The sequence below is a fragment of the Aquarana catesbeiana genome, linkage group LG08 (genome assembly GCF_042186555.1).
Source record: "Aquarana catesbeiana isolate 2022-GZ linkage group LG08, ASM4218655v1, whole genome shotgun sequence".
Classification (NCBI taxonomy): Eukaryota; Metazoa; Chordata; class Amphibia; order Anura; family Ranidae; genus Aquarana; species Aquarana catesbeiana.
In genome coordinates this window covers 29709664-29732409 of record NC_133331.1, presented here as the reverse complement: position 1 = coordinate 29732409, position 22746 = coordinate 29709664, and the positions used below count along the sequence as shown (strand labels likewise).

Here is a 22746-nt window from a genome sequence, read left to right as displayed (position 1 = left end):
AGGTACGATATTTAGCAACTCACATGGTTGATGATTAAAAGAGACACATCTAAGTATGCAGGCATCCGGGGTAAAGCTGTCCACATAGACCGTCCTCCTCACCTCCGGCTCTCACTCCTGTCAGTCTGCAATCATGACCGGGAAGACTACCCTGCAGTATAGCGATCTGAAAGTGAGGCATAGAGCGCAGCATGGAAGGGATGACGTTGATGGCGGTGCGGAGGACGGTCTATGCGGACAGTTTTACCGCGGATGCCTGCATACTGAGATGTGCCTGTTTTAATCATCAACCATGTGAGTTGCTAAATGTTGTACCTTCATTAAAGCGGGAGTCCCGCGAAAAAAACATTTTTAGATGTCAGCAGCTGCTGACTTTTAAAATAAGGTCGCTCACCTGTCCCGGGGTCCAGCGATGTCAGCAACCGAGACCGATCCGTCCCTCGATCCTCGGGTGCTGCCGCCGCCATTCTCAGTGAGGGAATCAGGAAGTGAAGCGTTGCGGCTTCACTTCCCGATTCCCTACTGCGCATGCACGAGTCGCGCTGCGCTTTCTCAATGGTCCCCGCTATCTCCTGGGACCTGTGTCTTTCCCAGGAGACAGCGGGGGAGTGCAGGAAGGGGGCGTGACTCCCATGGGAGTCTATTCCCGGAAGTGGGTGCAGATACCTGTCTTAGACAGGTATCTGCACCCCCCTCCCCCCTGAAAGGTGCCAACTGTGACACCGGAGGGGGGGAGGAATCTGATGAGCGGAAGTTCCACTTTTGGGTGGAACTCCGCTTTAAATGTAACCATATTGCTACACTTAGAGGCGCCTCTCTTTTTTAAAATCAGTTGTGACATGACGCTACTTGTATATCAAGTCAAAATTTATGAAAAAATGTTGCTTGTCTTGCAAAACCCTTTCAAACCAAGTTACTCTCAATCCAGGGTTTTACTGTACTTTTGCATCAGCTCTCTTTACATCTGTCGCTCTCCCTGGTGTAATTGGCATTGGTTAATTGTATTGCGCAATGTCTCAATCACTCACTGCTGTTAAGTCCTTGCTGGGAGGCTGTTAATTAAATTGAATAGTGCCCATTAAATAGCAGTGGGGCTGATTAAATGATGAAAGGATTCAAATTAAATAAGATTATGTCTTTATTCTTGCCTTCATTTGTAGCGCTTCTGTAAATCTCATATCTACATTACACTTCGAATTTATCTGCCAGCTGCAGGGAAATGGAATATTGTAGGGGGGTCGGTTTTATTCTGTTGGGTAACCCAGCACTTGATGTTTTGAGCCGTGAGAAGAGGTCAGGCACTGTCACATTGATTTTTTTCTGGTTGACAAATAGTCTGTGAGCGGATTTGTTAAAAGAGCTTTTCTCTATGATTTCATGCACGCTGCCAAGACTCTGAAATATTCATGGGATCGCAGCTGTAGGGCTGAATAACACAAGAGCATATCTGACTCCCACCATTGTGTTTCAGCCTTAAAATGTGCCTAGCTGGGACAGCTTTCATTCTGCTCGTCAGTGCTCTAATGTTAGACTGAAAGATGCTGCAAGGAAAGGTCTGCGCGCTCATGTGCGTTGCGTGCGTTGCAAGAGTAACATGGCGAAAAGCAAAGTGCCAGAACAGATATACTGTCTGGCTAGACACTTCACAAGGGAGGAATATAGGGGAACAGGTAGTGAAGCAAGATGCTCTTGCATTCACCTACAGTGCCTTGAAAAAGTATTCATACCCCTTGAAATTTTCCACATACTAGGGGGCATTTACTATGAAGTACTGGGCACTATTTACATATAATAGCGCCCATTTTAGGCAATTAAGATTTCAACAGGCGAGCGTGCAAATGAAAAAGAGCGCTATTAGCGGCGAACATATGTTAGTAGATTCGGAAATCAGCGCCAATTAGCGATTCCGCGTATATGCAAATGCCAATTTCTACTAAGTTATTTTATAGCACTGCACTGCAATCATGATCCATGTATGTGAAAGAAACATTTTTATCTGAGATGTGCTCTACCCCGTGTGCATCAATTGATGTATATTGCAATTAGTATTCCTAGTTTTTTTTTCCTTCTTTTGCTAACGGATGCAGTTATGAATGATTATTACAGAGTAATGTCTGCTATTCTGTAAAGTTACATGTATTGAAGATTTAGGTTACCTATTTATTGTATGTTTTTTTTCATTGGTTTTTATTTTTTTTTTTTATTTAGGTGACTATAAAGCAGTAATTATTTATGTTCATTCTTTAATCATATTACACTATTATGCAGGTCTCAGTGTACTTAGTACAACGGCTTGTTGGTCTGCTCAGATGTCTCCGCAGCATTCACAGTATGAGTTTATAATCCCAGCCAACCTACCATCCACCAGCTGTGTTTATTTTTTCAGTGCACAAGCGAATTAAAATAAACAAAGAAATGTAAACTGCCCGTTAGCTAGCGTGTGGTATTTGGAATTCCACACCATAATATCATTGAATACTTGCATACCATTGCATGCATTTGAAGAGTTAAAATAATAGAATCAGCCAAATTAATGTGCATTGGCTAATTGGCATTTGCCTATTTTCAGCATATGCTGCTTTAGCTAATAGTCATTCGCCCTTTTTTCACCAATTCAATCTTTTATTATTTTTCTGTGGGATTTTAACCCATCCTTCAAATCCTGAGTTTTTCAAGGTAGAAGTGCTGATCACTAGCCAGATTCTGATAAACCCCCTGCCCTCAGACCAACAACCACCGGCCAAGGCTGTCGGGAAGAGACAACGCTATAGTGAATACTATTTTAGCGCTAATTAGCGCTGTCAGCGCGGTAAGGATGTGGAACTTTCTTCCACAATCGGTGGTGTCGGCAGGAAGTATGGATAGTTTTAAAAGACTCTTGGACATGCATTTTAGCGAAAACAATATGTGGGATTATGGGAAATGATTTTTTCACACACACACACCAACACAGGTTGAACTGGATGGACTGTTGTCTTTATTCAATCTTCCCAACTATACTACAGATGGCTAAAGCTCTTCCAAAGACATGTTAAGTACATCAATCCAATCCGTTCCGCTAGTAAACTCCTGATGAAGTGAGCTTAAGTCCAAGAAACGTGTTGAGTATTGCCGGGAAGCAAACTCAACGTAAACTGCTCAGATGTATACCTGGACTGTATGTATACTGTAAACGGGCTGATGACGTAAAAAATGTATGTATCGTCAAACATGATTTTTAATGGGAAAATGTTTATTGTCTTTAAGAAAAATCTATTTTTGTAATAAACCTTGTATTTGAATTATATATAGTTTTGTGCTGTTAAAATCCCGCCATACCAAAGGGACAAACCCTCTTTTTCTTTGCAATTTCAGTAGGGATGTGGCACTCAAAGGCCAAACAAATAATCTATCTATAGCATACTTATGTCTTTTATATAAGTATTGCACAGTTTGGTTGTACCAACAGATAAACTGTTCTTCAAGACCGATAAAAGAAATCCAGATAATATGCAAATTCAGTGTTTTACAGTATATGTTAGCGGAGGACGGCTTCAGTTACCAGGGGTCATTTCCCTTTGTTGAATAGGCAGAGGAAGCCTCAGCAGTCTACACTGGCTCCATGCCTCTGCTCTGTTTACGGGAGTGTTTGAAGAGAAGAAAGAGCCTTCCTTGTACAAAGCACTGTCCCTTACAAGTGGGTTCCTCTCCCTGCTACACGCTCACCAGAAGTGCGCTAAAATAGATATAAATTGCGCACCAGGTGATACAGGGTCCCTACTAAATTACATAAAATGTTTCCAGAGTTACCTCCAACTTGCTGGAGATCCATAAATTAGGAGGATACCCTGTTTCATATTTGTTGGAGGTGTCCAGGGATCGGCCCCGAGCTTGTTTGTTTTGTTTTTTTTTTTTTAAATCCTTTTTGTTAATTTTCAACATATTGCAAACATGATGCTCAGTCAAAAAAGAACAAACAAAAAAAAAAGTTATGTAACAGTGCACTGGGTCAGCACAGCCGTGACAAAGGTCACAGGACGATATCATGACGAGAACCAACTGCATGTCCACATAGTAATAATGATCCCACAACAATTATCGTTTACATGGCTATGGCACCTAGAAAAATCAAACCTGCACAAATAGATCTCGTACACAATACAATCAGACACCTATCCCCACCCAATTGTATTAGGGACCACTACATACAGTATTATGGTAGTAATAGATAATTCATTGGCATTCTCAAAGAGAGACAGCTCTCACTCTGGTACAGTAGATGCATCGTTCACCCAACCTCCCCACACTCAATCAAATATTTTGCTGGCACCCCTCTATTAGCTTATGTGGCCTTTTTAAAGAGGCAGGGCCTTATTTATCAGAGCCTTCCAAGCTGTAATGGTCGGAGCGGTCCATTTTTTCCAAGAAAGAATAATGCTTTTCCTGGCTTAATAGAACAAGGTTAGGAGAGTTTGGATTACCTTTGTAGGGGCCTAGGAATCCCAACAAAGAAATCTCCACCGTCAGGTGTATGCTTATTGTCGTGACTGATTTTACACATTGTACTACAGCCAAAATTGTTGGATGGCCGTACAATCCCAAAATATATGCATGAAATCAGCATGAGGTTAAACACATAGCCAGCAACTAGATGATCGAGGGAAGAAGATTTTAGTCAATCTAGCAGGTGTTAAGTAAATTTTATGCAAAAAATGTATATTGGATAAGGTGATCTCATGTGGACACCAGTCTAGTGAATGAGGAGTCCCAAATGTCAGAGAGAGAGTTTGTTTGTTAATACAAGACCTTACTGGTTGTTCTTTGATCAACGACCTGACAGCCTGCTTCCTGCATCGATTTCCTTCCTCAAAATGGAAATATCATAAATGTCTGACTATCCACCTCGTAAATGCGGCACATTGTCTCTAATTGGAAATTACCCCGAACTATGTTAGCCAATGGATACATGCTTTTAACAAGATTCAGGCTATGGAGGATTGCACCTTGTCGTTGTACCGACGGGGAGAACGCCTCCACAAGACCTGGTTTTATTGGCTCTGATTCCAATTTTCAGCGTCCTATCAGGACCTCTCGTTGGAATTCAGATTCAGAATACTTTATTGATCCCAAAGAGAAATGATTGAAGACTCCCCACAGGCAGCAGGATAGAGAGCCTCTATTTTTTTTATCCCCTACTCCCACTTGTTCATCTCTCCCTCCCTCTCTCTCTCTCTCTAGCCCCCTTCCCTTCCCCTCCAGGGGCGGACTGAAACTCATGGGGCCCCCGGGCAATAGGAGAATATTATGGGGCCCCTGGGCAATAGGAAATTATGGGGCCTCCAGGCAATAGGAAATTATGGGGCCCCCAGGCAATAGATTATGGGGCCACACAGTATAAACACACACACACATACAGTATATACACACACAGACACGCAATATACACACACAGTATACACACACAGATAACACATACACACACTGAAAAGGTACTGGAGAGGTGGGGCAGCTATAATCTTGGGATTTAAAAAAAAAACACAGATTTTTACATGCTGTCCCTGGTTTTATTGAGGCTGGCAACCCCGATGGGGCCCCTTAGTGGCATGGGGCCCTCGGGCAGTGCCCGAGTGCCCGAATGGTCAGTCCTCCCCTGTTCCCCTCTTCTTTTTTTTTTTTTGTTTGCTGTTTCCTGTCTCCCTTTTACCTTGTTCTTACATCTTTTTACTTTAAAATATTAAACACCCTTCGTTGCGGGTCCCTCTAATTGTTCACCCCGCGGGCGACATTGTTCCTTGGGTTGTCACTCAAAGCTATACCCATTTTTCGTATACTACATAATGATTTGGATATTGTATGCTGATTTACAGACCTATAATAATTAACATACCTCATTGTTGTGAACATTTTATATAGTGTTTTACATCTTGCACGGTTTGCTGTTGTTTTGTCGCCTACCAAAAAACAGAATAAAAAAAAAGAAAAGAAGTGCGCCAAAATGATGTGGGGCCCCTATTTAAAAGGTTTCCTCACCCAAGATGGCTGCCAAAGTCTCTCGAGAGGTTGGTGTCCAACCAGACTAGTTTCCTCTCTCAAAGCATGTAATCCCTCAGGGATGAATAATTCCCATATGAGACTTCCCTTCCCATACAATAATGGCACTAGGCTACCTATGGATGGGAAGGCTATGCACCTTCCTACACACATGCAATACTTTTCTCTCCCCTTCAGAGAATAATAAAGGACTAGGCCATCCTTGTTCTAATGTACACACGAGCGGACTTTTCAGTATCAAAGGCCTGACGGTCTTTCCGACGGACTTTCGACGGAGTTACGACGGACTTTCGAACGACTGGACTTGCCCACACACGACTAAAGTCCGTTCGAAAGTCCGTTGGACTGAACGTGATGACGTACGAAGGGACTAGAATAAGGAAGTTCATAGCCAGTAGCCAATAGCTGCCCTTGCGTCCTTTTTTGTCCTTCGGACTAGCATACAGACGAATGGATTTTTTGACCGGACTCGAGTCCGTCGGAAAGATTTGAAACATGTTCCAAATCTAAAGTCCGTCTGATTTTCGACAGAAGAAGTCCGCTGAAGGTCCGATGAAGCCTACACACGGTCGGATTGTCCGACGGATTCGTTCCGTCGGACCAGTCCGGTCGAAAACTCCGCCCGTGTGTACGCGGCTTAATAGTTTCCAACATTTAAAAAATGCACGTGTGACAACAGATACCTCCAATGGACGGAGGAGCTCATAATTGCCCCATTGAGAGGTTTGAACCCCTGACTGTAACAACCAATGACTGAATCAGGCAGCTCTTCAACATTTAGCACTTGAAGTCTCCAAGATGTCAAATGCTTTTCGCATATAGAAAAAAAATCAACATGTACTAAATATGCATCAGTATTTTCTGAACCCATCAATCAGATTTTAACGCGCTCTGGAAAATGCACATTTAAACGTTCATCTCCATACTGGTTACTTTGGAGCGATGCAGAAAGTAATAATTTCCGACATTTTGATAAATAAGAGCCTCAGTGATGTGCTACACAATCAAATTGCCTTCACAGCTATTGTTCTCTATTTTTCCGGTTGAGCTTTTCTTTTTGCTTTAATCCCGGACAAGCCGGGCAGACAATGCATTTCAAAATTCCAGCTGATGTCTAAAATTGTCAGACTTTTCTGCGATCAATTGGAACACTTCTCCCAGTTGGCTTTGCCGCTGAACCGTTTGCTTCCTGTATTCTAAATCAGAATGTCCAGTACTGAGTGCTGAAAATACCTTTTTTATTGTTTTGGAAAAAAAAAACACCCTTGGGGCACCTAACTGAGTAAATAAAAAAGCACTATTACTATTTGAAGGCTGCCCGCATGCCCAACAACAAAATGTAATATAGTCCTTAGATTTGGTAGCTGGATTAACCACTTAAGGACCGAGCCTCTTTTTGACACTTGGGGGTTGATTTAGTAAAATTAGAAAGTGCAAAATCTGGTGCAGCTGTGCATGGTAGCCAATCAGCTTCTAACTTCAAATTCTTCAATTAGGCTTTGACAATAAAACCTGGAAGCTGATTGGTTTTTATGTAGAGCTGCACCAGATTTTGCACTCTTCAGTTTTAGTAAACCAACCCTTTGTTGTTTGCAAGTTAACCACTTAAGGACCAGGCCTCTTTTTTAGATGTGTTGTTTACAAGTTAAAATGCTTCAAAATTGCGCCTGCTCGTGGAATGGTGAAAAAAATAAAAATCTCAATAGGCGACATTTAAAAAATTCTACAGGTTGCTTGTTTTGCGTTACAGAAGAGGTCTAGAGCTAGAATTATTGCTCTCGCTCTACGGATTGCGGCGATACCTCACATATGCGTTTGCTTCTGCATGCGAGCTTGGCGGGACGGGGCGCATTATTTTATTTTACTTTACTTTACCTTTTATTTTTTACACACACACAAAAAAAAAAATGGTGTCACTTTTATTCCTATTACAAGGAATGTAAACATCCCTTGTAATAGAAAAAAAGCATGACAGGACCTCTTAAAGATGAGATGTGGGGTCAAAAAGATCTCAGATCTCATATTTACACTAAAATGCAATAAAAAAAAATGTTGTCATTTAAAAAAATGAAGAAAAAAAAAGGCCCTTTAAGAGCTATGGGCGGAAGTGACGTTTTGACGTCGCTTCCGCCCTCCAGTGTCATGGAGACGGGTGGGGGCCAGCTTCCCCTCACTCATCTCCATGCACAGCCACCTAGAGGACCAGATCGCCTCCGCCGCTGCCGACCCTCCGCTGCTGCCGACCCGCCTCTCCCACTTCTGCCTTGTTCTGAATCGCCAGCTGAAAAGATCGATACCGGGACAATGCCTGTAGGTGCAGGCATCTTCCCGTATTAACCACTGAAACCAGAGGACGTCTATGTACGCCCTGTTGGAGGGAAGTGGTCAATTTGCAGAGATTCTTCTCATTTCCTGTTCGGCTATGGGGCAGGAAGTGAAGGGAAACCTTTGCAATGGCACACAGATGGCGAAAAAAAAAATCTGGCAGGGGTTATAACCCTCCCTTGCACTATTCAAATGGGGGGAAAAAAAATTTGCCTATAGATCTTTAATTTTTACTGTTCAGGCTTCAAATATATTCAGGAACTACCGAAAATACTTGTTGCTCTTGCCAGAAATGGGGTATTCTTGTTACTTCCTATGACATGAACTGAAAGTACAATGTTATCTTCTATAAGCTATGAATCAACCCTTCCAACCCTCCATGTAACTGGGATGGGAAGACTTGTTTGACAAGTCTATTGCCCTGTACACACGATCAGACTTTCCAACAAAAAAAACCACAGATTTTTGTTTGAAGGTTGTTGGCTCCAACTTGTCTTGCATACACACAGTCACACAAATATTGGCCAACAATTATGAAGGTAGTGAGGTACAAGACGTACGGCGAGCCGATGTGATATCTCCATTACGAACGCTAGTTTTACAAGACCGAGCGCTTCCGGCTCGTCCTTTCTTCCTAGCATTCGTGTTTGTACTTTGGACTTTTGTCCAACAGACTTGTGTACACACGATCGGAAAATCCGACAGCACACATTTGTTGGCGGAAAATTTGAGAACATGCTAGCCAACATTTGTTGGTGGAAAGCCCAACAACAAATGTCCGATGGAGCATACACACAGTCAAATTTTCCGCCAACAAGCTCACATCCAATATTTCCCATCAGAAAATCCAATCGTGTGTACGGGGCATTGGGGTGGCAACCATAGCTCTCTCCATAGATACAGAGGAGTGAATGTTGTTACTTTTGGAGAGGAAGTGTTTTTATTCACAGGATTATCAGGTGAAAATAAAGGTAAACATTTTTAAGCTAAAGCAACCAGCCTCATCTAAGCACTAGTAAGCTGTGTGAGAGGGCTTCACAGTATTGTAATATAGAGAGGATTTGGTGTCATTCAGAGTTCTCACCAATGCAAGTTGGGATGTGTGACACATTAGGAAAAAAACTGGCCTTGCAGTTTTCTCCAGGATGGGTAAAATCCTGATATTCTTACTGGAGACTGGAAGCTTTGTAGAGTATTGGGTGGGATGAAGCTTCTAGCCCTAGGTCCACATTTTGATGACCAGTACCTTCCCATTGTGCAGGTGTGCACAGGCCTTATTATATAGTTTGCTCGTAGAGTTCAGGGCTCCATCCAGGAATCAGGAGACCACTGCCCAGAAGCCAGGTGTGGGCCAGTTCAGCAGGGAGCTGCAAGTGATACAGAGTCTAGGTTTTGTGAGATGGTCTGGAAGACCAAACAGAGGCCTGAAGTATGGTTGCCACCTCATCCCTTTAAACCCAAACACATATTAATTACACAGGTTCTGTGGCGGATTAAGGTGGTAATGAAACTCACTTGGTGCCTTATCTGCATTTAATTAGCCTCATGTTGAATGTAATTCAAAGGTGTTTGGGTTTAAAGGGATGAGGTGGCAACTCTAGCCTGAAGCGTGAGACCAGAGTAGTGTGTAAAGGGATGAGGTGGCAACTGAAGCGTGAGACCAGAGTAGTGGCACTACAAAAATAAGCCAGGAGGCTGACTGAAGCATTTGTGTTGTTGTGTAGCACTGGAAGAGAAATGCTGGAAACCCCAAGAAGAAGTAACCCTGTTTGTTTCAGTCATGAACTGTGGGCAGAGAAAGTCCATATCTGCAAGGTTTAGCGAATGAACTGTGTCCTCAATCGTTGATGCTAATCTTCATAGCTGCAATATATAACATTTTTGTTTTGTGGGTTTAAATGCATTTTAATTGCTACATTTTCCTTCTCTGTCTATGTTCTGATGAATCAAATTTTTCTCCATCCAGGACGCATGAAGAAAGACAAAAATGAAAGGTTACAGCGTACCTGATAAACTTTGTGCGGTCAGAGGTGATGAAGAGTCTGAATGCACCTGCAACCCACTACATCACATGTACTGCACTGTAGCTACCGACAAAGCAATTCTGGTCCATGTATCCATGTGTCCTATGCCTGCATGTTCGGGCACCAGTGTGGACATGGCAGAGACTTACTGGATTCGGCATTGACACCATCCTAAAGCAAGCTGGATCTGGAGATCAGCTTCCGTCTTAGGAATGCCAGCAACACAGGGTGCCGGAGGGAGTCTGAAAAAGGGCTTTGGTAAAAGAACACTGTGCAGCCTGCTGGTGGCATTATCAATCACTGCTTTGGTGGTTGCATCTTACGTATTGTCTGGAGGAACATCAGAACTCTTTCAGGCCTTCTCTTCACCTCTCTCCTTGACTTACAACCAATCCAGCACAGAGAGACCTAAAAACATTGTCCAGTCTGTCCAGCCCTGTTCAGTAAATGTAACGTTCATTACTCCTCGCTTGGATGCCTCTATTACAAAGGAAAGAGAGATTCGGCTAACAGGACGTAAGATCCCAGATGTGGCAGAGCTGGAGCAATATGAACCACATGTATGAATATCCTAAAACAACATTATATTTGCGGCTTCTTTTTGTCGACGCTTTAATTGTCTGTTTTTATAACTTATATACCGTATTTATCAGCGTATAACACGCATCCCAAGTTTAGGAGGGAATTTTAAGATAAAAAATTTTAGGAGGGAAGTTTAAGGAAAAAACTTACATTTAAATGCCCATCAGTGCAGCCTTATCAGTGTCCATCTGCAGCCTTGTCCATCATTGCAAACTTGCCCAGTGTCCATCTGCAGCCTTGCCCAGTGTCTTTGCAGCCTTGCCCAGTGTCTTTGCAGCCTTGCCCAGTGTCTTTGCAGCCTTGCCCAGTGTCTTTGCAGCATTGCCCAGTGTCTTTTCAGCATTGCCCAGTGTCTTTTCAGCATTGCCCACTGTCTTTCGGCATTGCACAGCCCCATTGCAGGCTGATTATTTAAAATTGGCGCCGATCTCCGCTGACTGTGAGCGGAGCCAAGTGTACTCGGCTTCTCTCAGCTTCTCTCGCAGTCCCGCCCTGTCCCGCCCCTATGATGGACATAACACAGGTCCAATGGCGGTACTGGGCGTGACTGTGAGTGGAGCCGAGAGGGGCCGCGTAAACTCGGCTATGTGTATGTCGGCGGCGCTCGCTCCGCTCACAATATAGGCGGGGACCGGCGTATAACACATACCCACGATTTTCCCATGATTTTAAGGGTAAAAAAGTGCGTGTTATATGCCGATAAATACGGTATTTTTTTTTTTTTGCTCTGGATAGAGTGGGGAAGGGTTAGAACCTATGTTGGAGTTTTATGGTTGTCCTTGTCCGCACTGGAGTGATTTCCTCTTATTTCTTATAAATGGTTAGAAAACATCTCTTCAATGGTGGGTGGAAACAAAAACAAAAGCCCAGTGTTTGGTTTTTTTTTGTTTTTTATTATTTCTACTTTTTTATATTTTTTTAAGAGTTAAGAAGGTTAAGAAAGTCTGTCAGTTTTTTTTTTTCCTTCCATGTCTTTCTGGCCCTGACCTCTGTCACCCATATTTCTTGTTCTAGTGTCACGGGCAGTAAGCTGGCCATACAGTGTTCGTACTTTTTTTTTTGTTTTTTTTGTTCAGCCAATGGGCTGAACGAAAAAAAAAAAAAAGATTCCTCAATCCACACAAATGAGGTGGATGGAGAAATTCCTTCCCTGCCGGGACAGTGTATTCTGACAGCTACACCCACTAATCAAGAAAATGTTTGCAATATGTCCAAACAATTGACATCTGTCAAGCAGGGACAGCTACACACTGAAGTGGCAACATTTTGCTCAATGTATGGCCAAGCTTTAGGTGAATGGTTGCCAGATGGTCACCTAAAAAAGTATTAAACTGACCTTGCCAGCATAGGGTCCCTTGTATACAAAACCATATGTGTACTAGAAGAGTTAATATACTTTGCTGCAGCCTGTTTGTTAAAACTCTGCCTCTTAACTTCTACCCAGATACTGCATGTATTCCACACTGCTGGGTATGTGAAATACCTGTTCCCCCGCTGCACGCAATAGTTCCTGCCACCAGCGTTTAAGTCACTACGGGGCGTATTAGCTGGCGGGAGAAACCACAGCATGTTGCGGGGGGGTTGCAGTGCAGTAGCAATGAAGCAGGGACACTTTAAAGACTTCACGTAGGATATAACCTTTCCCCACTTTTTCCAGAATGAAAACACAAACCTGCAGTTTTCCCACAGTGCATTACAAATCTTCAGTTTGTCTTTATTTTGCTTTCTAGATATATGAATTACAAATATATATTTTTATCTGTGGTTTCTACGTTTTTAAATTAAAAAAAAACTTTTTTTCCTGTTTCAGGCGATAATTTATTGAATCGGTTTCTGCCATTTTTTTTCTTCCAGCTGTTTTCTGTCATCCCACAGAAGTTCCTAGGCCTTAGTCGCAGCCCTTGCTGGTACCAGAAGTATGAGGGGAATTACAGCACTGACCCCTATGGGAAAAATGGCTATTCCTTATATGCCAAGCGTTTACACGCCATTTTTGAGGAGATGCGGCAGGGGTTCCAGGAGCGACTTCAGCTGATTGAGGGGCAGTATTACCGCTTGCGTTGTTTGCCCCTCTTTTACATCATTGGGCAGCCCAAATGTGGCACTACAGACCTCTATGACCGCCTACGTCTGCACCCTAATGTCCAATTCTCTGTCATCAAGGAGCCTCATTGGTGGACAAGGAAACGTTTCGGTAAAATGATTACTTTAGCAATTCCTACATACAGTATATTGACTACTCTAAAAGTGATTCTTGTATATTAAAGTGAAACTTCCTAAAAAAAAAAAAGAAAAAAAAAAAAAAAAAAAAGCTTAAACTGTAGACTTAATTACAACATAACTTAAAGTGTTTCTGAAACCAAAACTTTTTTTTTTTCAATTGTGGATGAAGTTAGGAATGGTTAAAACCACTGTTTTTTTTTTTTTGCTCTATGTTCAATTTGGGAGATTTCCCTATATTTCATTGTCTATAGATACAAAAAAAGTGGGAGGAGATCTGTGTCTCCACTGGAAAATTCAGTTTTTGTTCCAGTAACAACAGTAAAATGTGGCATTTCCTAGATCCTTCTATCGCTTTAAAAGTGGTAATGTCATCAAGATTAAAAGAGTGGGTGAATTTCCCCAGTGGTGGGACAGCAGATACTTTTTTTTTATGTTTTCAATATTTTTATTGGTTTTATGAGATGGACATGGAAGTGAGTATATCCATATGCTGAGACCATCGAGATCGCAGATCAAGTTGGCATCCACCTAGAAATCAGATTCACTCTCAACAATCCTTTCCTTTCTAATTGTTCTTGGACAAGAAAAATCAAAGTGAAGAGCCCCAAATGGGGAATCTGAATATCCAATTTCCCCAACCAAATCACCACCTTTTCATATTGCTCTCTTCTAGGCCCAAAGACAGGGGATAGATAGGGGATACAGAAGGAGGGCACCACTAAATGTATTTGGCTTATAGTACAAATATGTTAACCCACAGTTTGAAGAAAAACGTCACTCTCTCAGTAAAGATGCATTTTTTTTCCCCACATACAGTTGTGCTCATAAGTTTACATACCCTGGCAGAATTTATGATTTCTTGGCCATTTTTCAGAGAATATGAATGATAACACACAAACTTTTCTTTCACTCATGGTTAGTGTTTGGCTGAAGCCATTTATTATCAATCAACTGTGTTTACTCTTTTTAAATCATAATGACAGCAGAAACTACCCAAATGACCCCGATCAAAAGTTTACATACCCTGGTGATTTTGGCCTGATAACATGCACACAAGTTGACACAAAGGGGTTTAAATGGCTATTAAAAGGTAACCATCCTCACCTGTGATCTGTTTGCTTGTAATTAGTGTGTGTGTGTATAAAAGGTCAATGAGTTTCTGGACTCCTGACAGACCCTTGCATCTGTCATCCAGTGCTGCACTGACGTTTCTTGATTTTGAGTCATGGGAAAGCAAGAATTGTCAAAGGATCTGCTGGAAAAGGTAGTTGAATTGTATAAAACAGGAAAGGGATATAAAAAGATATCCAAGGAATTGAGAATGCCAATCAGCAGTGTTCAAACTCTAATCAAGAAGTGGAAAATGAGGGCTTTTGTTGAAATCAAACCACGGTCAGGTAGACCAACTAAAATTTCAGCCACAACTGCCAGGAAAATTGTTCGGAATGCAAAGAAAAACCCACAAATAACTTCAGATGAAATACAGGACTCTCTGAAAACATGTGGTGTGGCTCTTTCAAGATGCACAATAAGGAGGCACTTGAAGAAAGATGGGCTGCATGATCGAGTCGCCAGAAGAAAATCATTACTGTGCAAATGCCACAAAGTATCCCGCTTACAATACGCCAAACAGCACAGAGACAAGCCTCAAACCTTCTGGCACAAAGTCATTTGGAGTGATGAGACCAAAATTTGGCTTTTTGGCCACAACCATAAACGCTACATTTGGAGAGGAGTCAACAAGGCTTATGATGAAAGCTACACCATTCCTACTGTGAAACACGGAGGTGGATCGCTGATGTTTTGGGAAGTATGAGCTACAAAGGCACAGGACATTTGTTCAAAATTGATGGCAAGATGAATGCAGTATGTTATCAAAAAATACTGGAGGAACATTTGCATTCATCAGCCAGGAAGCTGCGCATGGGACGTACTTGGACATTAATATTGCAAGGTATGTGGCGCACAATCCTGTATTGTGCTATCATTGTGCTATCATTATCTTCTGGATTAGAAATTCTTTAGACACACTGATGGTCATTTCTAGTAGTCCCTTTACTATCCACAGTGTGGGACAGGAGGGTAGATTAGCGCCACATACCTTGCAATATTTGCAATATTTATTTCGTGTATTTAGGTGTTGAGTGCACCCATTCATGTTGGCAGCTTCTCTATCTAGTATCGCATTTTAGCATTTAGATTTTACTGTGTATGAGGTTGTGGTTTTGCGCATTAGTCCTCGTATTTTATGTACTTGGACATTCCAACATGACAATGATCCAAAACACAAGGCCAAGTCGACCTGTCATTGGCTACAGCAGAATAAAGTGAAGGTTCTGGAGTGGCCATCTCAGTCTCCTGACCTCAATATCATTGAGCCACTCTGGGGAGATCTCAAACGTGCAGTTCATGCAAGACAGCCCAAGAATTTACAGCAACTGGAGGATTTTTGCCATGAGGAATGAGCAGCTTTAGCATCTGAGAAGATAAAGAGCTTCATCCACAAATACCACAAAAGACTTCAAGCTGTCATTGATGGTAAAGGGGGCAATACACGTTATTAAGAACTGGGGTATGTAAACTTTTGATCAGGGTCATTTTGGGTAGCTTCTGCTGTCATTATGATTTAAAAAGAGTAAACACAGTTGATTGATAATAAATGGTTTCAGCCAAACACTAATCATGAGTGAAAGAAAAGTTTTTGTGTTTATCATTCTTATTCTCTGAAAAATGGCCAAGAAATCATAAATTCTGCCAGGGTATGTAAACGTATGAGCACAACTGTAAATCTTGTGTTTCTTTTTATGTTTTAATAATATAATTACAAGCCCAATTGATCCGGCATTGTCTTGTTCTCTTCCATTGCTGTCCTCCTACAAGTCTTGTCCCATGCCACTATCTTTCTTGTTTACATCATGGGGAGTTGGCTAACTCTTGCAGCCACCCCTCCCAATGATGCGGTACCAGATCATGCACATTTGACGTTGTGTGCTTACATGTTTTTCTATGAATGGGGATAGTAAGGCCTCCTGGGACGCTGATGTCACGTAACCCAGGAGGCCTTTTTTATTTTCTATTCATAGAACAATATGTAAAAATACATGGTGCCAGATTTCTGTGTGCATAAGATCTTGCTCATTCCTTTCTTTATATGAAATGGAATTGAATGCCTCCTGGGATATTTGGGGGAGAGTAAAAAAGTTATGCCTAGATAAGAATGGCATCGGGTGGCAGGGATAGCATAAATAAAAGAAGTAAAAGAAATTGAAAGTCAACTTTTTAAAAAAGTAGAGTTGGGGGGGGGGGTCAGAAAGCTGTTTGAGTGAAGGTCTGCTTTAAGATTGGTTTCTTTTCCATTTATCTCCTGAAGGAATTGTCAGACTAAAGGAGCCATTCCACAAACCCTTCCCATTGGAGGATTACCTGGATTTATTTGATTGGGCAGCACAGAAAATCCAAGATTATCACAGTGAAGAACCAGGAGGGGATGCAGGGAGGAGGGATCCCATTCTTATAGGTATGAATCTGTGCAGGATACAATAGGGGGATCCTATGTGCTCTATGTTTGTGTGAGATAACAGAAAGTGGCCTTTGTTTCAGGAGAAGCCAGTGCGTCCACCATGTGGGACAATAGTGCCTGGTCTTATTTCTACGATAATGTCACCAACACAGAACCGCCTGTTCTCATCCAAGACTTCATTCATGCCTTCCAGCCACGAGCCAAGTTCCTCGTCATGCTCCGGGATCCTGTGGAGAGGTCAGTCAAAGGCTAATAAGACTCATGAAGTCAATAAAATATTTTGGAAACAAAATTCAGAGAAATCAAAAGACAATGCCAGTCAGGATAACTGCCCCCCCCCCCAAAAAAAAAAAAACTGCATAATTCCATGCTGACATTGTCTTAATGCAGGAGTAAATGTGTGCTGGTATGAAATGGGCTGGGTGAGGTTTGGGGGGTTGCTGATGGACCAAACTGTGCTTTTATGCTGTGACCAGTTTGTGACCATCACACACAGAAAGAGGTTAAAGACGGGCAGAACATATGGTGGAATGTTTTTTTTATTAGGCTCACTGTACATGTTAGGACCTAATTGTACAATACCCTTTAGATTTACTAATAACTGTGTTGCAAAAGAGTGTGTCTGATTGGATACAAGTTGAATGGATTATTTAGTTAGGCCCTTACAGTTTTGGTAAATCAAAAAATGTTTTTTCAAATTTGGTTATAATTCGTATAGCCACCTTTTAGTTCCCTTAAATTGGTGTCTGGACATAGCCCAGCCCCCCCCCCCCCCCCATTGGTCAGTAAGCAGCCACATACAGATTGCATTTCAGCTGATTCTTGCTGAATTGGCTAAAATTTGTTGTGGGTAGCCCTGTTGGCACCACTAGGCTTAACAAAACTCGACTTTTTGACTTTGTCAAAGGAACAAGCGGAAAATGCTCTGTCATACAACACCTGCATCCAATCCGATGCAGGCACTATTTGGGTATTCAGACAACCACGGGTGCTGCCTGTCAAAATACAATAACTGGCACTACAGATTTTTCCATCTACGTTGTAAAGCGCTGCGCAAACTCTTGGTGCTATATAAATCCAGAATAATAATAATAATGTGGATGGGGGAATCAAATGAAATCTTACTGTGTATAGCCAGTAGTGTTAATTTTGTCGACAAAAATTAACACTATTTTAATAAACTAACATACGACTAAAATGAAAACAATTCAAATCACTAAAAACTGACTAAATGGCTGAGAGCGCCGACTGGTATGTTCTATCGGGAGGGGCAGTCCCCCTGTCAGAATACAGAAGCTCAGCGGGGAGATCAATGTACTAACCCCAGATAGTACAGCAGCTCCCTCCTGAGCTCTTCAGCTTTTTTTGGTTCAGCCCCAGTGGTGGCCCATCCATTGGGGGCGCACGGCGTCGCTCCCCCTATTCACATGTCCGGCCCCCTAATCTACATACAGGGCACTGGACCCATGGATTCTAATGGGGGGGTGTGAAGCACGTGAAGAGGCTCCAATAGGCTTCAAAAAAGGGTGGGCTCGGGGCACAGAAGACTGTACCTTAAACCCACCCAGTTGTGTGACAATAGCGAATGATTGGTGACCCGACTGGGGGGGGGGGGAGTCTGGTTGTTTGCCGTCCCCCCCAAAGAAAAAAAAAACACCAGCCACCTGTCAGGGCTGGGCTCAGCCCTTCCTTCTCTGAGCTGGCTGCTCAGCTGTCGTCTAATTGCCAGCTCCTATCTCTCCACAGTGACTCACCTGTTGATTATATCTGGCTCGTCAGTCCTGCCTACTTAAGCCATCCAGCTCAGATGATCTCTGCCTTAACCTTGGTCACATCTCTAGAGACGCTCTCCTGTGTTTCTTTAAAGACTTGCTTGGCTGACATTCCTTCTGGCTCCAGATCCTGCTTGCTGTTCTACTACACTCATCTCTGGCTCCCTGATGTTTTGGCTTGTCTGACTATCCATTCCAGTTCGTGAACTCTGGCTATGTTTTGACTACGTTTACTCTGTTTGCCTCTTTTTATTATTATTAAACAAGTGAGATTTAACAGTACTTCTGTCTCAGTCTGATTCATGATTTCTGACAGTAGGCGAAGGCCATGAATTCAGAAGATGCAGTCAATCCACTTGTTGGTAATATTTTTTCCAGATTGCATGAGCAGAATCACTGCATGGATCAGTTTGCCATGGCATTACAAATGCTCCTGAGTCGCACGACTCACCTGGAGTCTCCCACTGTGGCTGCTCCAGTACAACCTGTGTTGCAGGCCATCCCTGCTGCTGCTCCAGTCTCTGTGCAGGCACCCGCCTCAAGTAGTGTATGTCTGGTTCCGCTCCACTTCCCCAGCGATTTGGGGGCGATCCAGTCCAATGCAGAGGGTTTCTCAACCAGGTTGAGATATACTTTGAGATGCTGCCCCAGGCGTTTCCCATGGACAGAAGAAAGTAGGTTTTGTCATATCTTTGCTTTCTGAGGGAGCCTTGGCAAACCCTTTATGGGAAAAACCTGTTGTCTTGAGTTACCCCGAGTTTGTGGCTTCCTTTAAAAGGGTATTTGATGTTCCCACACGCTTCGCTTCTGCTGCCAAGTGCCTCATGTCCATCAAACAGAGTACAAGAACTGTTGCCGATTACGCCATTGAATTCCGTACTCTGGCAGCAGAGGTTGCTTGGAACAATGAGGCCCTCCTGGCTGCTTTTTCTCATGGTCTCTCAGTTACCATAAAGGATGAGATAGCAGCCCGAGATACACCCACTGAGCTGGAGAAGTTGATCAAGTTTGCCATCCTCATTGACTCCAGACTCAGAGAAAGACTCTTTTAAGGGGCGCTTGCGGAAGCCTTCTGTATATTTGTCTCTGAGCTTTGCAGTCCCACCCTTGCCTCCCTCACCTCCCATGCCTCCTGGTACCGAGTCGGTCAGTGAAGATGAACCCATGCACTTTGGCTTCACGCGTCTCTCTGCGGATGAGAGAACCCTTAGGAGGAGGGAGAGAGTGTGCCTTTATTGTGGCCAGGCAGGTCACTTTTTGAAGTCTTGTCCTACCTGTCCAGGGAACGCCCAAACCTTGAGGTCCTGTCATGGACAGACCTTAGGTGGCGTTGTTTTGTCTCCTGTTATCCAGAAGGATAAGCCCTTGGTTTCGGTTACCCTTTCTTGGGCTGAGAAGAAGAAGAGATTGTACAAGGGCTACTCCAAAAATGCCCTTAATCATCAAGGAAGGTTAGGATTATCACGGTACCCAATTATGCAGTAGGACATTTGATAAAAATAGAATTTATTATACAAAATACAAACATATCAATTACAACAAGAACAGCAAAGTGGTTGTTACAAAAATACATAGTACAAGAACATTAAAAATGACAAATTGAAATCCCCACAGATATGTAGAGGCACAGTGATGTGGGTATAGATGTGGACTTCATCATTGTAGGATGATGGTACCCTCCACTGTTTATTTTGTTAAACCCCAGTGGCAATACCCTTTGATTCTTTCTTGGGCTGAGTCGTCCGTCGAGATACAGGCTCTAATCGACTCTGGGGCTGCAGGCCTGTTCATTGATGCTGCCTTTGTATCAAAGCACTCGATTCCACTGCAGCTGCGTGACCTCCGGGGAGGGACCTCCTGCCACCTGGGTGGAGCCCTAAATTACTGTCAGGTGCTTGATTATGAAGGCTGTGCCAACCTGCACACACAGCCTTCTGAGCCCCCTTAAAACCTGCATCCAGGGTTAGAGGCTTCTTTCCTCCTAATACTCTTTTTGAAAACTCTGAACACCAGAACCCAATCCAAAAGCTGGAGAAAACTGAAAAAACGAATTTCTCAATTCAGCATAGACATTCTGGAGCCCCTTGACCTGCATTCTTGAGAACCCTGTGTGATCTTTAATCCTATTAAAACAGTGCCAGTGTACGGCACTGTCACAGCATGAAGCCAAAAAGAGACTCTTTGAGAAAAAAATCAAACTTTTTTTTTCACTAACAATCAAAACAAATGTGTCTGTAGATATATAAAGCTTGGACAGAGATGAAGCCAAATGTATAATCTGCCTGCATTCCTAGATCCCACCGATTGCGAGATGACAGAAGGAATGCAGACATTTATTTTTATTTATTTATTTATTTCAGGTACTTATATAGCGCCGTCAATTTACGCAGCGCTTTACATATACATTGTACATTCACATCAGTCCCTACCCTCAAGGAGCTTACAATCCCTAACTCACATTCATACATACTAGGGACAATTTAGACAGGATCCAATTAACCTACCAGTATGTCTTTGGAGTGTGGGAGGAAACCGGAGTACCCGGAGGAAACCCACGCAGGCACAGGGAGAACATGCAAACTCCAGGCAGGTAGTGTCGTGGTTGGGATTCGAACCAGCGACATCCCAAGTCTCCAGCGGGGTGCGGGAGCCTCCCGCATTTTGGCTGCGGCTCCTGCACACCCGCGAGTGCCCAACCCTGCTCACCCCCCTCTTCTTCATCCCCTCAACTCTGCTCACCCCCCTCCTCTCCACCACCCCCAACCCTGCTCACCCCCCTCTTCTCCATCCCCCCTAACTCAGCTCACCCCCCCTCTTCTTCATCCCCTCAACTCTGCTCACCCCCCTCTTCTCCACCACCCCCAACCCTGCTCACCCCCCCTCTTCTTCATCCCCTCAACTCTGCTCACCCCCCTCTTCTCCACCACCCCCAACCCTGCTCTCCCCCCTCTTCTTCATCCCCTATACTCTGCTCACCCCCCTCTTCTTCATCCCCCCCAACCCTGCTCACCTCCCCTCTTCTTCATCCCCCCAACTCTGCTCACCCCCCCTCTTTTCCACCCCCCAACCCTGCTCACCCTCCTCTTCTCCATCCGCCCTAACTCAGCTCACACCCCTCTTCTCCATCCCTCCATCTTCCCCATGCCCCCAAACTCTGTTCAGCCCCCTCCATCTTCCCCATGACCCCCCAACTCTGTTCACCACCCCTTTTCTCCATCTCCTCAATTTCGTTACCCCCTCCATCTCCCCAACGCCCATTTTTCACTGTGGCACGCACCACATTTTTTTCACTCCTGCTAGACCACGCCTACAAATGAATGCCTGCCCCCAATTAAAATAATACTCTGCCCACAGACAAAAAAAAGTGTCCCTAAATTTTTTTAAGAATGTTGGCAACTTTGGAGTTGTTGCCAGCAATGGGGTCACCAGTCTGACTTGGCCCTTACACTAACAAGGGTTGAGGGGCCTTTTCACATCTTGTCCAGTGAACTTTGTTTTTCTGCACAGCACCGCACGGGTACGATGTGAACAGGGCACAATTATTTTCTATGGTATGCAGAAAAATGCAGCTCACAAAATGTGGTATATAAGCCCTTAAACATTTCTCCCACATGAATGCATCCAGCTGACTGCATCAGACTAGTCTAAAGATTTCCGCTAGTTTGGAAAGACATTTCCATTTTTAGATCGAAAACAAGGACATTTCCTGCCAATATGTCTGGCAAGCACCATGTTCTATTTTATTCTGTAAAGCTTTTGTTATGTGTTTTACAGACGTGATTACATAACATGTTGTTTGTACATGCTGATTTTTGTTATGTTTTTTTTTTTTAAAGGGTAAAAGGCATAAGGGACTGTTGCTGAATTGTTTTCGAACATTCTTTTTGCTAGGCCGTTTCCAAGGGTTTTAATACCTTCTGAGCCAGGGACCCAGACCAAGTATGCAGATTAGGAGATAATAACTATAGTGAAGCGCTACCCCTCTATTAATGAAACTCAGTTAAATGTGAACAGTGCTAAAAATAAATAACTCCAAAAAACTCTCAAAAGCTAATAAATATAGCCTACTGTGATAGTAAAAGCATACCAAAAATAATAACAATGGAGGAATAACACATGTACACTAGATATACAGTGCCTTGAAAAAGTATTCAGACCCTTGGAAATTTTCCACATTTTGTCATGTTACAACCAATAATGTAAATGTATTTTATTGGGATTTTATGTGATAGACCAACACAAAGTGGCACCTAATTGTGAAGTGGAAGGA

General features: G+C 43.1%; 1 protein-coding gene across 1 annotated transcript in view; it reads left to right on the top strand.

The window, feature by feature from the left end:
• The window catches only part of CHST15 (carbohydrate sulfotransferase 15), a 103467-nt gene that overhangs the window by 43715 nt on the left and 37006 nt on the right, over positions 1–22746 (top strand). The window contains exons 2-5 of the mRNA XM_073595650.1: positions 10322–10939; positions 12816–13155; positions 16555–16701; positions 16785–16941. Coding sequence (XP_073451751.1) covers positions 10592–10939; positions 12816–13155; positions 16555–16701; positions 16785–16941 — 992 coding nt within the window. The 5' untranslated portion in view covers positions 10322–10591. The remainder of the gene's footprint in view (positions 1–10321; positions 10940–12815; positions 13156–16554; positions 16702–16784; positions 16942–22746) is intronic.